The 15,728-nt window shown below is 41.1% G+C and overlaps 1 protein-coding gene across 4 annotated transcripts in view; it reads left to right on the forward strand.

Annotated features, from left to right (window-relative positions):
• IQGAP2 (IQ motif containing GTPase activating protein 2) overlaps positions 1-15,728 on the forward strand; it is a 366,951-nt gene that overhangs the window by 302,557 nt on the left and 48,666 nt on the right. For all 4 annotated transcript variants that reach the window (XM_073680151.1, XM_073680154.1, XM_073680153.1 and 1 more), the window contains 4 exons: positions 9,914-10,084; positions 10,868-10,951; positions 13,873-13,944; positions 14,025-14,094. In XM_073680151.1, the coding sequence (XP_073536252.1) occupies positions 9,914-10,084; positions 10,868-10,951; positions 13,873-13,944; positions 14,025-14,094 (397 nt within the window). The remainder of the gene's footprint in view (positions 1-9,913; positions 10,085-10,867; positions 10,952-13,872; positions 13,945-14,024; positions 14,095-15,728) is intronic.

Genomic DNA, 15,728 nt, shown 5'->3' on the forward strand with positions numbered 1-15,728 from the left:
GGCGCTGCCTGGGCTCTGTGCAGCGCAGACGTTTAAAAACGGTGGGTGGTCCCGCAGCGCTCAGGACCCTCAGGGTCCTGCAAGCGCTGCGGGTGCGGTGCAGAGCGAGAGCTCTGACAGGGAACATCATCGGGACCTGACTGGATCAGGTCCTAGTGATGTTAACCCTTTGCTATCTTCTATATGCCGCGATCTATAGTGATCGCGGCATATAGAAGATAGTAAGAGGAGAGGGGGTCGTCTACTTACCTCTCCGACGACCCCTGATACCTTCCAGGACCTGGCGTTGTTATGGCAGCTGGAGGTCACATGACTGCCTCCAGATCTGCCATATATGGTGTCCTGCTAGGCTCAGCCTGCAAGCTGAGTCCAGCAGGAGACAGTGTGAAACTGTCAGCAGTGGTCTCATACAATGTAATATATGTCTATTACATTACATGAGATCAGTGATCAGAAAAATAAAAATTAATGTCCCATACAGGGACTAAGTAAAAATGTAAAAAAAAAGTAAAAAAAAATGTTTTCAAACTGTTAAAAAAAATCACAAAATAAATAAAAATAAATAAATAAAATATTAAACTGATAAATCCGTATATTTATGCAAAAACAAAAAAAGTACACATATTTGGTATCGCCGCGTCCGAAACAACCCGAGCTATAAAACTGTCACACTAATTAACTCCTTCTGTGCACACCGAAATAAAAATAAATAAAAAACGGAGCAAAAAACTATGCTTTTTCCTCATATCGCCAAACAAAAAGTGGAAAAAAATGCGATCAAAAAGCAAAATGGAAATAAAAATGGTACCGCTGAAAACATCATCTTGTTACGCAAAAAATGGTGCCATACAGCTCCATCAGCCGAAAAATAAAAAAGTTATAGCGCTCAGAATAAAGCGATGCAAAAAAAATATTTTTTCTATAAAATTGTTTTATTGTGTAAAAGCGCCAAAACATAAAAAAATATACAGTAAGTGTAGTATCGCTGTAAACATACTGACCCGAAGAATAATGCTGCCTGATCACTTTTACCACACGCAGAACGGCATAAAAAAAAAACCTCAAAAAACAATTCCTGAATTGTTGGTTTTTGTTAATTTTACCTCCCAAAAAACGGAATAGAAAGCGATCAAAAAATGTCACGTACCCAAAAATGGTACCAATAAAAATGTCAACTCGTCCCGCAAAAAACAAGCCATCACATGACTCTGTCGGCCGAAATATGGAAAAATTATGGCGATGCAAAAACTAGATTTTGTAAAAAAAAAGCGTCTTTTAGTGTGTGACAGCTGTCAATTATAAAAACCCGATATAAATCTGGTATCTCTGTAATTGCAACGACCCGAAGAATAAAGTAATGTTATCACATATACCGCACGAGGAACGGCGTAAAAAATAAATAAAACCAATTCTTCACCTGCTACTGATTTGTTTATTATGTCTCCCAATGTGCTCACCACACATCTACATAAGTTCCCTAAGGGGTCTAGTTTCCAAAATGGTGTCACTTGTGGGGGGTTTCCACTGTTTAGGCACATCAGGAGCTCTCCAAACGCAACATGGCGTCTGCTAATTATTCAAACAAATTTACATTTAAAAAGTCTAATGGCGCTCCTTCCCTTCCGAATCCTGCAGTGCGCCCAAACAGTGGTTTTCCCTCACATATGGGGTATCAGCGCGCTCAAGAGAAATTGCACAAAAAATTTTGGGGTCCATTTTTTCCTGTTACCCTTGCGAAAATAAAAAAAATTGGGTCTAAAGTAACATTTTTGTGAAAAAAGTTAAATATTAATTTTTTCCAAAAAATTCCTGTGAAGCACCTGAAGGGTTAATAAACTTCTTGAATGTGGTTTTGAGCACCTTGAGGGGTGCAGTTTTTAGAATGGTGTCACTTTTGGGTATTTTCTGTCATAAAGACCCCTCAAAGTGACTTCAAATGTGATGTGGTCCCTTAAAAAATGTTTTTGTAAATTTTGTTGGAAAAATGAGAAATCGCTGGAACTTTTAACCCTTATAGCTCCCTAACAAAAAAAAATTTTGGTTCTAAAATTGTGCTGATGTAAAGTAGACATGTGGGAAATGTTATTTATTAACTATTTTGTGTGACATATCTCTGATTTAAGGGCATGAAAATTCAAAGTTTGAAAATTGCAAAATTTTCAAAATTTTCGCCAAATTTCCGATTTTTTCACAACTAAACGCAAGTGATATCGAAGAAATTTTACCACTATCATGAAGTACAATATGTCATGAAAAAACAGTCTCAGAATCAGGGGGATCCGTTGAAGCGTTCCAGAGTAATTACTTCATAAAGTGACAGTGGTCAGAATTGAAAAAATTGGCCTGGTCAGGAAGGCAAAAACAGGCTCTGGCGCGAAGTGGTTAAGGAGATATTGGCAATTAAAGTTAGCCTTACATATTATGTGTCTTGAGGATATTTTACTTTTCATTAGGTCACAATGTAAATCAATATAATTGAGGTTTGCCTTACAGACAGAACAGATCGTAATGTGGTGTTGGCCTCCTTATTGTTAACAGTTTTAATGGTTTTGGCCACAGCCCAGACTATCTAGAACATGACTCAGAGAGGGAATGTGTTACGTAAGCAAATCTTCATAGACAATATTTTCTTATCAGTTCCAGCTGCACCTTCTTTTTTTCTTCTTTTAATATTTTTTGTATATCTAGAAATGTTCTTTGTTTTCTTCTCTAATCCCAATGTAGATCATATAATGTTTTAGTCAGGCTGACAAGTGATATTAAAATATTCAGATTGAGCTGTGGGAGGCCGTGCTTCTGAGACCCCCGCTGATCGCTCAACCCCACCCCCAATAGGAGCGGCGCTCAGGCAACAAAGTCGCAAAGTACCCCACTCTGTGTGCTCAGATGGGAGCCTTATCCTGCTGTCGCCTGAATTTCGTACCTTTTAGGTGGACTTTGAGGGAATGGTGAGAGTCTCATGAGCCGGACCCCCACCAATCTAATTACAATATGAAAAAACCTTATAAGGTTTAGTTACTATTGAACTATTTTCAAGTATTTATCTGTGTGTTGCCAAAAGTTGGTAGCAGATTTGCCAATTGTAAGCTTGTTGTAAAGCACTGACAGTATTAGGTTATGTGCGCACGATCAGTATTTGCTTGCAGAAATTTCTGCAGCGTTTCTGGAAGGTTCTGCATCTCTTGGCCTCAAAAACGCTGCGGAAATTCCGAGCGTTTTTGATGCATTTTTTTGCATTTTCATGCTTTTTTTTATGCGTTCCTTCCCGCGGATGTGCCATGCATTTTTTCCAATGCATTGTATAGGAAAAACGCAGGCAAAACCGCACAAAGAATGGACATGCTACTTATTTAAATACACATGAAATCCTGTCAAGAAAATTCCTGATCATGTGCACAGATATTCCAAAATCTCATAGGAAATGCTAGGATAAGAATTACATAGTTACATAGTTTATAAGGCCGAAAAAAGACAAGCGTCCATCCAGTTCAGCCTATTTCTTGTGCACTGCAGCTATTCCGCAGCGTTGATCCAGGGGAAGGCAAAAAAAAAAACCATGCGGTATAGGCCAATTTACATCATTGAGGAAAAATTCACTTCCCGACACCAATCTGGCAGTCAGATTAAATCCCTGGATTAATTAACTATCACCAAGCATAAGATGTAATTTTGTTGTTCTCAAGAAAGGCGTCCAGGCCTCTCTTGAACTCATTAAGTGAGTTGGACATCACCACTTCCTCTCCCAGAGAGTTCCAGAGTCTCACGGCTCTGACTGTAAAGAATCCCCTTCTATGCTGGTGCAGGAACCTCCTTTCCTCCAGACGCATAGTGTGCCCCCTCGTCTTTGTCACCATCCTTGGTATAAACAGGTCATGGGCGAGATCTCTGTACTGCCCCCTGATGTATTTATACATGTTTATGAGGTCTCCCCTAAGCCTTCTCTTTTCCAACGTAAATAGGCCTAATTTTGACAACCTCTCTGGGTATTCTAGTCCCTCCATTCCCTTTATTACCTTAGTCGCCCTCCTTTGTACCCTCTCTAGCTCCAATATGTCTTTCCTGAGCACCGGAGACCAGAACTGTGCACAATATTCTAAGTGCGGCCTTACCAGCGCTTCATACAGAGGAAGAACAATGTTCTCATCATAAGCCCCTATTCCTCTTCTGATGCATGCCATGACTCTATTTGCCTTCGCAGCTGCTGCCTGACACTGGGCACTCCAATTTAATTTGCTATTAACCAATTACAATGCGTTTTTAGGGCCAAATCCGCAAAAATGCACAAAAAACGCACCATGTGCACATAGCCTCGAATGTCGCCTGCAAATTAAAGGGAATAGAACTGAGTTGCATGACTACTGATAGGTGTGACACAGTTTTAAAATAAAGAAATAAAAAAATATTTGGTAAAAGTTCAATCTATCAAGGTTACACACAAAGGTAACTGCTGGAAAGAAAAAAAATCTAGTTTGTTTGTTTTGGTCTTTGCACTTCCTCCAAAAAATGTAATAAAGAAAAGATCAAATAATTTCCCCAAACTATACCAATAAAAGTATTGCTCGGCACGCAAAAAAAACAATTCCTCACACAGCTCCATAGACTTAAACATAAACAAATTAATTACAAAAAGATCGATCTTGAAAAATTGCAACACACAACACTTTAAAAAAAATAGTTTGGAATTTTTGAAGCCACTAAAGTAATACAAAAATGATATAAGTTTGGTATTACTGTAATTGTCGCTTTCATTTTTTACCACACATCACCATAAAATCAACCCTAACCCCCCCCAAAAATGGTGTAATTGATTTTTCACCATTTCGCCTCACCTTGAAATGGTTTTATTCAAAACTACAAGTCATCCCACATAAAGCCGCAAAAACGCACAAAAAACGCACCATGTACATATAGCCTCAAATGTCGCCTGAAAATTAAAGGGAATAGAGCAGAGTTGCGCGACTACTGATAGGTGTGACACAGTTTTTGGAAGAAAGCAGCCATAATTTCTAATTCTGTACATTCCCTTTAAGAGTTCCTAACTTAATAATGAAGATGTAAATTGTATGTGGTTTCCTGTATAGCAGGTAAATCTGTAATGTGTGTATGTGGCGCCCTGCTACGCACCGGTGCCACAGAACCCAGAAGGGTGCATGGATGGACTTCTCCACAAGAGGCCCTCACACATTCACACACCTCCACCCTACCAACTCAGACCACCAGGGGGAGCCTGTTAGGGACATATATAGGGAGGATAGAGCTAGGCAGCTCAGTGAGTTTTCAGTTTAGTGTTCAGAGAGAGAGGAACATAGCTCAGAGTTGAGCAGAGAGCGTGCTGACGCTCAGAGAGCAGTGAAGAGGCAGCGAGCTGGCTGCAGTGCTTAGGCGAGCCAAGGCCTACAGCACATGTGAAGGCCTAGTGAGGGCCTTGAGTGGGCCGAAGGCAAGAGGAGAAGGAAGAAGTAGCAAGGGGGCAGAGGAGCATACCAGGCTCACCCCGATATATATACTGGACACCGGGTCCACGCCTACAGGGACCCTTTTTATTCCCAGTAGGAACCACCGGAACCCCTGGAGGACTACAGGTCCCAGGTTCACCAAACGCTGATTACAGTACCAGGGCTAGGAGTCACGTAGGTCCCAGCATCCAGGGAGAGTGATCTCCAAAGAGAAGGCCCTACCACCAGGTCAGCAGGTGCAAAGAGAGACAGTAACCAAGCTAGGCCTAGCTCCAGGCAGGTCAGAAGCGTAGAGAATAAAGCAACGGATCAGGAGGCCCTATACCCGCTCACTGGGGAGAGTCCAAAAGTGTGCCCTTCGCCTGGAGTACCCTGGACTGTGCCTGCAATATCACCAGTAAAGGTACTGAAGCTGACCCCTGTGTGAGTGTCCGTCTTTCCTCCGGGACCGTCCTGCCGTCTCTCCCCTGCACCACCATCCATTACACCACACGCTGCCCTGGAGCAAGCTCTACCTGTGGAGAGCCACACCATCCCTGCAGCCGTAATACCAGCTCCAGAGGACCTACTCCGCAGCGGCGGCGCCCCTTAGCCGCATTCCCAGGTGGCGTCACGAACTTTCCAAATCCCCTATAAACTATTCCCCCTTTTACTGACCGCCCTGGGTCACGGACCGGGCCAGCTACCGTGATATCCCCCCAGCAACCAGAGGCCCGGCTGCAGAGTACCCCACGGCCCATGGGGCGCGTCATGTACGTTTATATGTAACACTGTGAGAAAAAAAAACTAGCGGTAAAAAATTACAGCTGCTGCGTATCATGAACTACTTGCATACTTCTTATTACAACCTTTGTTGGTAATAATGTGACCTCCATGTAAAATATGTGAAGGGCTCTAGAATTTACAGTGTGGGATCTTCACTTTCGACCTACAGTGTTCTGCTGTTTCCTGCAGTTGGGAAACCTCAGATTCCAATCCCAGCAACACTTTTCCCTCAGTTTAACTTCAATCTCTTGTATTTATATTCCATTTACTTTTGTGGAAACGTGAACAAATGATTTTTGGATTTCAGATTTCATAATGCAAACATTAGTAGGTGGTAACTTCATTCTGATTTATTGTACAGAAGTTACTGATGAAAAGGGATGCTTCCTTTTATCATAAGAGGGGGATCTAATGGGTAACATTTCTCCTTGTGGAGAGTGACATGCCAGGCCTGGCATATCAGAGTGAGGAGAGTTATACGTCATGTATGCTGAAGTCTTTCATATTTTCATATTTAATTTCCCAGAGGAGCATGCATGACGTATAAGTCTCCTCACTCTGACATGCCAGGCCTGGCATGTCACTCTCCACAGGGAGAAACATTACCCCTTAGATCCGAGTCTTAAGTCTCTAACCTAGCCAAATCAGATCTCGTACTTTGCACTGATGAGGGGCAACACCCCGAAACACAGTGTCTGCAAATTTAGATTCTGGTTCGGCTTTTAAACCAAGTCATATGGCAAGGTTCATTAAAGGGTCGATATTGACTTTCAGGATTGCTACTTCCTGTAGGTGGCACTAGAGTTCAAGTCCTCTTCCTCTCTGAAGAGACAATTTGCACTGTTATCATAAAATACAGTATGAAGTCTGGAATCTTAAAACTGAGTACTGGCACCACCTGTATATTAATGGTGGACTAAATGCCACATAAAAACAACACCATATACACAAAGAGAAGAAAAAAGCCAAAGAATGTACATGCAAACAAGTTTATAGTGCAAACACATCAGATTTCCTTTGACATCATCAGTAGTACAGCAAAGACGAATAGTTAAAACAAGATAATAAAATTGAGTTAATGCCCTTTGGAGCTGATCTATTTCTAGAGTGTATGTGGGGATGGGCATAAAAATAAAGAACATGGTCAAAAAAATAGGTACATTGCCTCCCTCAAGACGTAACAGTGGGGGAGATTTACAAAAAAAAGTCTTTGTTGCCCAGAGCAACTAATCACACAATTCAAAATGAAAGCTGCCATGTGATCATTTTTAATGGACAACATAGATATTTTTTCTTCATTTTCATAGGCTAGGTATACCTTTTGTACAGAATTTTTTTTTGTTCAATTGATTTCGAATCTTTCTAAATACTCTTTGTGGGGAAAAAAGCTTCTGCCATTTTGCTGCTGCACAGTGCATCTCTTTTATCTAGCTGAATGATGTGCAAAAATGTTACAAATCTGTCAGAGCTCCTGCTAATGGTTCTGAGGGCTCTCTCTGCTCCCTCTCTGTGTTAGAGATAGCGGCAGGGAGGAGTTTAATACAAATCTTCAAGGCATGACTATAGAGAAAGTATCTGAAGGAGGCATAGAAAACAATGTATGGATATGGAGGAAAGCACATGAAGAGGAAATTGCTCTATGGCTGCAAAAAAAACTCAGCACCCCCTGAATACACAGAGCTCACATCCAGCTTATATTATTGAGAGAGACACTAAAAAAATATCAAAATGTGGAAGTTGGATCAGGCTGCAAAGTACATATTATGAGGGCTGAATATGAGAAGATTGTAGACTGAAAGTTAGTGCAAATTTATTAATTAAAACTAATCACTAACATCTGTAAAAATAATTTTTTCCATGTCAAAGGTATTAATAGTTTTAAATTTATTCCCCGCCACCCGTGGATAGGTGGGGTTTGCTTAAACCACAACAGTTTACTGTTGAGTTTGCCAAATTCCCTCAAAATGAGAAGTCTTTTGTAAGTGTGTGGCTATTACCGTATTTTTCGGACTATAAGATGCACCGGACCATAAGACGCACCTAGGTTTTAGAGGAAGAAAATAGGGGGAAAAAAATTAAGCAAAAAATGTGGTCATGATGCCCTGTTATGGGGGATGGGGTCTGCTGCTGACATTGGTATTGGGGTAATGTCCCCCAATTCTGTTAATATCCTCCATCCTGGTATACGTGGCCCCCATCCCCATCCTGGTATGCATGGTACCCCCTGGTCCCCCATCCTGGTGTGCATGGCACCTCTTGGTCCCCCATCCTGGTATGCATGGCACCCCTTGGTCCCCCATCCTGGTATGCATGGCACCCCTTGGTCCCCCATCCTGGTATGCATGGCACCCCTTGGTCCCCCATCCTGGTATGCATGGCACCCCTTGAGCCCCCATCCTGGTATGCATGACACCCTATGAGCCCCCATCCTGGTATGCATGGCACCCTATGAGCCCCCATCTTGGTATGCATGGCACCCTCTGAGCCCCCATCCTGGTATGTATGGCACCATGCACCCTCACACAGTGTGAGACGCTGTGCTGGAATAGTCACTGCTCCCCATGCCGGGACTCTGTGCGTGGGGAGCAGTGACCATTCAGTCTGTTCAATAGCGCGCACACTGTACCGCAGTGCGGCTCCTGCTGCCGCTCTGTGGTCAGTGTGCCTGCTATTAATGACCATGGATATTCACTTCAACCCATGGGAGTGGATTGTAGGGAATATTCATGAGCTTTAATAGCAGGCACACTGACCGCAGAGTGGCAGCAGGAGCCGCGCTGCGGTACAGTGTGCCGGCTATTAAGAGAAATGAATATTCATGGCTCTTCACTCCCATGGGCGTGGAGAGCAGGGAATATTCATTTTCTTTAGTAGTGGGCACAGCGTAGGCTACAGCAAGCGGCTGCTGCTTCCTGTGCCATGCTGATTCCCCGCTGCCGCTCCCCCACACCCACCACCACGCACCGCCAGGTATATAGTATTTGGACTATAAGACGCACTCCCCACTTTCCTCCAAAATTTTGGAGGAAAAAAGTGAGTCTTATAGTCCGAAAAATCTGGTAATCTGTTTTCAAGCTGATATGGAATTGTGTTTAGTAGGAAAATAGATTGAAAACCAATTTATGCTAGTGGCTGTATAATGGAAAAGAAAGGTCCATTATCATATTCAGTTATTTCATCTTATATTTATGGCAGCTACAAAACTTATTTTTTTCCATCAGAGGAAACAAGAAATAACAAGTTGGATTTTTTCCCTTCTGAAATAAGTGGCGTCAGACGTATCTGGCAGCTCCTTATCTCCTAGCGCACTAGAAATAAGAAGCATATTTAGCTTGGCTAAGCACAGGGAATGGCTTATGGCCAAAAGATTATTTGGCTGTCACATAATAAGAAGATAAGATGTCCATCAGGCAAAAGTCCAATAGCACATCAAGTAGACCCCAAATTAGGTTTCAGAGCCTCAGTTACGTCCGCTACATAATTCGTTTTTATCAGAAAAGACTTCCGGCCAACTCTGGTGCAGGATGCCCTTTGTTATTGGATTTTCTATTTTATTTGTGTCTGTCACATGTGAATTGTCCTCATATTAAAAGTTTAAATACTGATTAAAACGAATGACCTATGTTACACTTTGCATGTTTAGCAGGAAATTAATACATTTTTTATACAAAATTTGTTACAATTATTCTCAGGCCATTTGTGGAAAAATTACCTCTGATTACAACCGGGAACAGCTCTGGATGGCAAACGAAAACCTGATTACTGTGCTGCAAGCTTACATGAAGGGTTACCTGACCAGGAGGGCATATCGGGAGAGAAAAGCTTATCTTAACCAGCAAGAGCCATATGCTGTTAAAATACAGGTAAGACTAGGGTAATGCAAATAAGAAAATTAGTTCTCTTTCTGCCATGGTACATTAAATCAAAGTTATATAGCTTTAAACTTGGAATAATAATAATTTCCACAATTGGATGTGGTTAAAAAAAAAATGTTCCTGTGCTGAAATAATCTTATAAATGTGCCCCTGCTGTGTACTGTGTAATGTCTGTGTCTGACCGTACAGGAACATGGTCTGTTCATACCACATCTCCTGGGCAGGAGAGGAAGCAAAAGAGTATACAGACAGGACAGCAGGGGATCACAGCTGATTCTTTCTATGAGGTAAAACATTTACTGCTTGTTTTTAAGCAGGCAGGGAAATGTTTTACCTCACAGAAAGCCCATGCTATGTCTCATTATTCATGTAAAAAACTATCAAGTTTATTATATAGAAGGTAATATTGCCGGTGGCTGAACAGTGGGCCCTCGTGTCAGTGTTACTGTAGGGCCCCTGAACTCAAGTCCAACACTGATATAATCTAATAACTAAATGTTACATGTTGCTGCTGTTTTTTTCTCAAACCCTTCCTTCATTTTCTTATGGTCCTGTTCCAAGCAATCAATAATTTTTCCCCATTGTCCAACTTAAGTAATAGTAAAGAAAAGTAATCTACTAACAGATGGAACATGAGTCTGCAGGTCCTATTTAGGTGGAATTGGGGTTTAATAATGTTACTTACCCCCCGACCTCTGGTATATGACATGTGTTACCTGTACAGTATATTTGGTTATTTATAATGTACTTTACTTTATTATCTTTGAACAGTCCTCTTGGAAAGGATACAAGCAGAGAAAATCCTACACAGACAGAGTAAAACTACTACAAGGAAACATTGTCGGCATTGTCAAGGTATGAAATTGTAATTAAAATCCAATAACACAAAGCTAAAACCTTTCCTAATGGTTTCATGGATGAAACTGAATTATGTTCCATTCAGGGAAAATAGGCAAGTCTGTTATGATCCCTATGCTGGTACCAGCTGATACCTACTGCAACTCACGTGTCACTAGTGATCCAAAAATGTAAAACTGGGTTAAAACAACAAATAAGTTCAACAAAAATGTTCCAATAAGTAAGGAGAAAAACAAGACCTACAATATCTACTTTCAAAGCTTTGATGAAATTACCTGGATTCTCCGAAGGACCATTAAAGAGGTTGTCCACATGTAACCAGACATGTTTATCAGCCATCTCCTTTTGACGAACACTGCACATGCAAATTTTCAATTAGAGGAGATGGGTCTGGCCACACCCTCCTCCATCAGCTGCCTTTTCATGAAGAGGAGAACTGTGCAGTCTGTGAGGAAGGCTGCACAAACAAGTACAGGAGGAGAACCTGTAATACTTACGTTTGTTTCCATTACTAACATATAAGTCCACAATTGATAAAAAAAATAAAAAAAAAGATAAAGTGGTAAAACCCTTAAAGCTTTTGTCAGGATTTGTCTCTTCAAAAGAATGGAGGAAAATTCCAGACTAAAATACTAAAATATTTTGATTCGAGAGTCCTCAGTGGTTGATACCTTTTAATGGCTAACTGAAAAGATGGTAAATGGTTGCAAGCTTTCGAGACTACTCAGGCCTCTTCATCAGGCTTGTATAACCGAAAATCTGAAGAGTGACATTTTTATACACAATATGGCACAGAAATAATGCAATAGATGATACAGGTGATGAAAAGCAGAGATAAACATTTCTGGCTGTAAATATTTTAGCAGTTCATAGATAAGGACTGTGAAAGTTTTATTGTTTGGTTCAGTGTTGTGATGACCCCACAAGTCTGATGGCCACATTCCTTAGTTGATGTAGAAGGACATAAATCCATGCGACGCATTCATTCCTGCTCTGAAGGTGTCAAAGGTCACCATTAGTTTATATTCCGAGATTCTCCTTTCTCTTTGAGATTTGAAGTTACCTTTTAATACCAGTAATTTCATGTCTTTGATGCTGTGATCAGGGGAACAAAAATGCTTGGCTACAGGTAGATCTATTCTTTTTTCTTTTATTGTGTGGCGATGATGATTCATCCTTGTCCTAAGTTTTTGCCCTGTCTTCCCTACATACAGACACCCAGCTGGACATTTGGTACATATAATTAAGTACACTACATTAGATGTGATACAGCTGAAAGTACCTGGGATCTTGTAGTCCTGATGTGAATTGGGGATCTTCATCTTGTCTGTGGTTATTATAAACGGACAGGTTTTACATTTTTTCTGGTTGCAAGGAAAGGTACCTGTAGCTGGTCGAGATGACAAGGAGCTTCTGACAATGATGCTTCTTAGATTTGGGGGCTGCCTGAAACACGGAAGTGGGGGTTCTGGAAATATAGATTGTAATCGGGCATCTTTTTGTAGTAAAGGTTGTAGTTTCCGTGCAGCTCTCCTTAGCGCCTCCAAATTTGGATTGTAGGTGACTACTAGAGACACCCGGTAGCTTTCTTGTTTGGTTCTGTAATGTAGGAGGTGATTCCTTGATATTCTGGTGGCTCTTGTAATCTGGTTCTCAATTGTTCTTGGATGGTAGCCCTGATTCAAAAAGGTCTTTCTGAGGCCATCAAGGTGTTTGTCTCTATCCATAGGGTTGGAACATATCCGATTGTATCTGATGGCTTGGCTGTAGACAATAGAGTTTTTTACGTGTTTCGGATGGAAACTGTCCCATGCTTTAATTGAAATCTCTTGTTATAGATAATTCCACCCGCATTATTATTATATCTATTATTGGTCTTTGGCTTTGTTTTAGCTTTGGTAATGTACATGAATTGTGTGTAGTAAGAAGTAAGCAAACCGATCAGAAGGTTGTCGATCTGATGCCATTACAACAAGAAAAGTCATTGATCTTGTGAAGAAAATCCCGTTAAGTACTGTGGCTCTGATCTGGGGCTCTTTTGCTCTGTTAGCAACCTTTGCTATGGCTTATGAAGATAGTTGACCTAGGCAACTATCCCTGCATCTTGGGATTTTAGAAGCTGTACCCACTCATCAGCAGATCACTCAGTCCGTCTAAGGCCTCATTCAGACAGACATGTTATACGAACGTGTGATGTCTGAGTTAAAATCAGCCAGCACACTGATCAATGTAATTCAATATGTCTGTGTGAGAAAAATGGCAGCATGGTCTGTTCTGTTCTGTATATTGGATGGGACTCGCCCATTCAAGTTTATGGGTTTGCAAAAACAATCGGGACATCCATAGTGCATCTGATTTTTACGGATACATTTTTATTATTGACGTATAAAACTGTATTAAAATGTTGATGTATTAAACACAAATGCTCCATGGGATGACACACAGATGTCATGCAGATGTAAAATGATGGCACATGGATGAAAATCAAACAAATTTTAACTTGCTTGTCTGAACCCGGCCTAAGTCTAAAAAGAAAATATTATGACACCCTATTTTTGGATCAAAAACAGTCCAAAGTCATGGCACCCTCTTTTCAGTTTGAAGTCAGTCTGACAATTAGCTGCTTGGGGGGGTTTATCTTTGGAAACCCCTGGTAATCGTCTGGTATTGCCAACCACTGCAGAGGAAATGTGGAGACATCCCCATTAAGATTAAGTAAAAGTAAATTCAGCCACACATGACCTTTCGGTGCCAGTTAGGATTTTCTGAGGTAATGAGGTTGAAAGCCAAACACCTAAGTCTTGCCTTGAGAACCTTGTGAGTTGAGTTCCATCTTTGGTGCTTTAGAACGTACAGTACATGATCAGACTCATGAATTATCCATTCCTATTCCTGATGTGTGTAAATGTGTCGTTTAGATTCAGGCTTGGTACCGGATGATAAAAGCCAGAAGAGAATACAAGAAGCGACAGAAGTTTTTCAAGGATCATGTATGTTATTTCATCATCACAAGACTGAAGACGCACCATAAATCACGATGTTAGAATAACAGCTGCTTTTCTCTGTTTAGGAAAAAGAAATAGTTAAAATCCAAGCATTCCTGAAGGCCAACAAAGCAAGGGAGGATTACCGGACATTAAGTAAGTAGCAGTGGCAGCATAGATGGTGAATGTGATGGGATCACCAAATTAAGAAATAACCTTTATTATAACAAGGCAATAAATCAAAACAAAAATATTAAAAACATTTTAAAAAGCTAATAGGTTACATAGAACCAGACTAGGTGTGTCCATAATTAGACTAACACCTATCCTCATCGGCCTAGTGGATCACAATATACTGAATACCCTACAGGAAAAATTCATGCACAGCATAACCGTAATGAATATACAATGATGGTAACAAAATGAATGAGTTCACCATATCGAAACATCAGAAATGAATGTCAACAATATGCAACCAGTATATGTTTGTACTGTCAGTAAAATTATGTGCAAACCAATATAGAAATCAGTGCAAGCAAAGCATTATAAACCTAAGTCAAGACATGTTGCCATAATGATGACTATCAAAGTAATAGATTTAAAAGAAGCCGGGTAAGGCTGTGTGCCCACTATGCGTTTTTTAAGTGTTTCCGCAGCGGCAATTCCGCCGCATGAAACGCTTAAAAAACGCTTGTTAGTAGGTCTGCTATGTTCCCCAATGATAATCCGCATGTGCTGTGCACATGCTGCAGAAATTTCCGCTGCGGATTATCATTGCGGAAAAATCCACAGCACTACCAATTATTTTGCGGAATCGCAACGTTTTTGCCGCTATTGACTTGCATTGAATCGCTTAATATCCGCATGACTACATGTGCACATGCGGATATTAAGCGATTCAATGTGCGGATGGTACCCGGGTCTGGAGAAGAGGAGACTCTCCTCCAGACCCGGGTACCATAGTACCTGTTAAAAAAAAAAAAAAAAAAAAAAAGAATTAAAAAAACACATTATACTCACCTTCTGATGGCCCGCGGTCTTCTATCCGGTATGTCTTGGCTCCCCGGCTGTGTGTGACCTGTCGCATGACTAAATGACGTCATGGAAGGTCCTTTTACACCACCGCGAGACACCGGGGACACCAGACGCATCGGAGAAGGACACCGGGAGCCATCGGAAGGTGAGTATATGTTTTTTTTTATTTTTTACCATTTTTATTCTTTTTTTTTAACTAACTTGGTCACACTATATAAAATCCATGCCGGTTGCATGGATTTATATAGTGTGACCAAGTTGTCAAGCACTTTTCCAAGTGATGCTAAAATCACTTGGAAAGCGCTTGACAACCCGCGTGCGAAATCGCATGTGCAAAACGCATGACAAACGCTTGTCCCTGGCTGAAAAAATGCATGTAAAATCCGCATGCGTTTTTTTCTACCAGGGAGATGCAGAAACGCTCAGGAAAAATTCGGAGCATTTCTGCATCGTGGGCATATAGCCTAAGAATGAAAGGGAAACCTGTGAATTGAGGCAAAGAAATATAAGATGAGGAAAGGACCTCACGTGTATTGCCACCTGTTTTGTAGCTTCCTCAGGGATAGAAGTCTTCTTCTGACTTCTATCCCTGAGGAAGCCACAAAGCAGGTGGCAATTTGCATGGAGTCCTTTCCTTGTCTTATATTTATTTGCCTCAATTCACAGGTTTCCCTTTCATTCTTACCTGGGAATTGAGACAAAGAACTATATAGGATGAGGAAAAGACCCCACACGTATCACCACCTGCTTTGTGG

This window comes from Phyllobates terribilis, unplaced genomic scaffold (genome assembly GCF_046119375.1).
Source record: "Phyllobates terribilis strain yellow unplaced genomic scaffold, ASM4611937v1 Scaffold_1__5_contigs__length_1240528914, whole genome shotgun sequence".
Lineage (NCBI taxonomy): Eukaryota > Metazoa > Chordata > Amphibia > Anura > Dendrobatidae > Phyllobates > Phyllobates terribilis.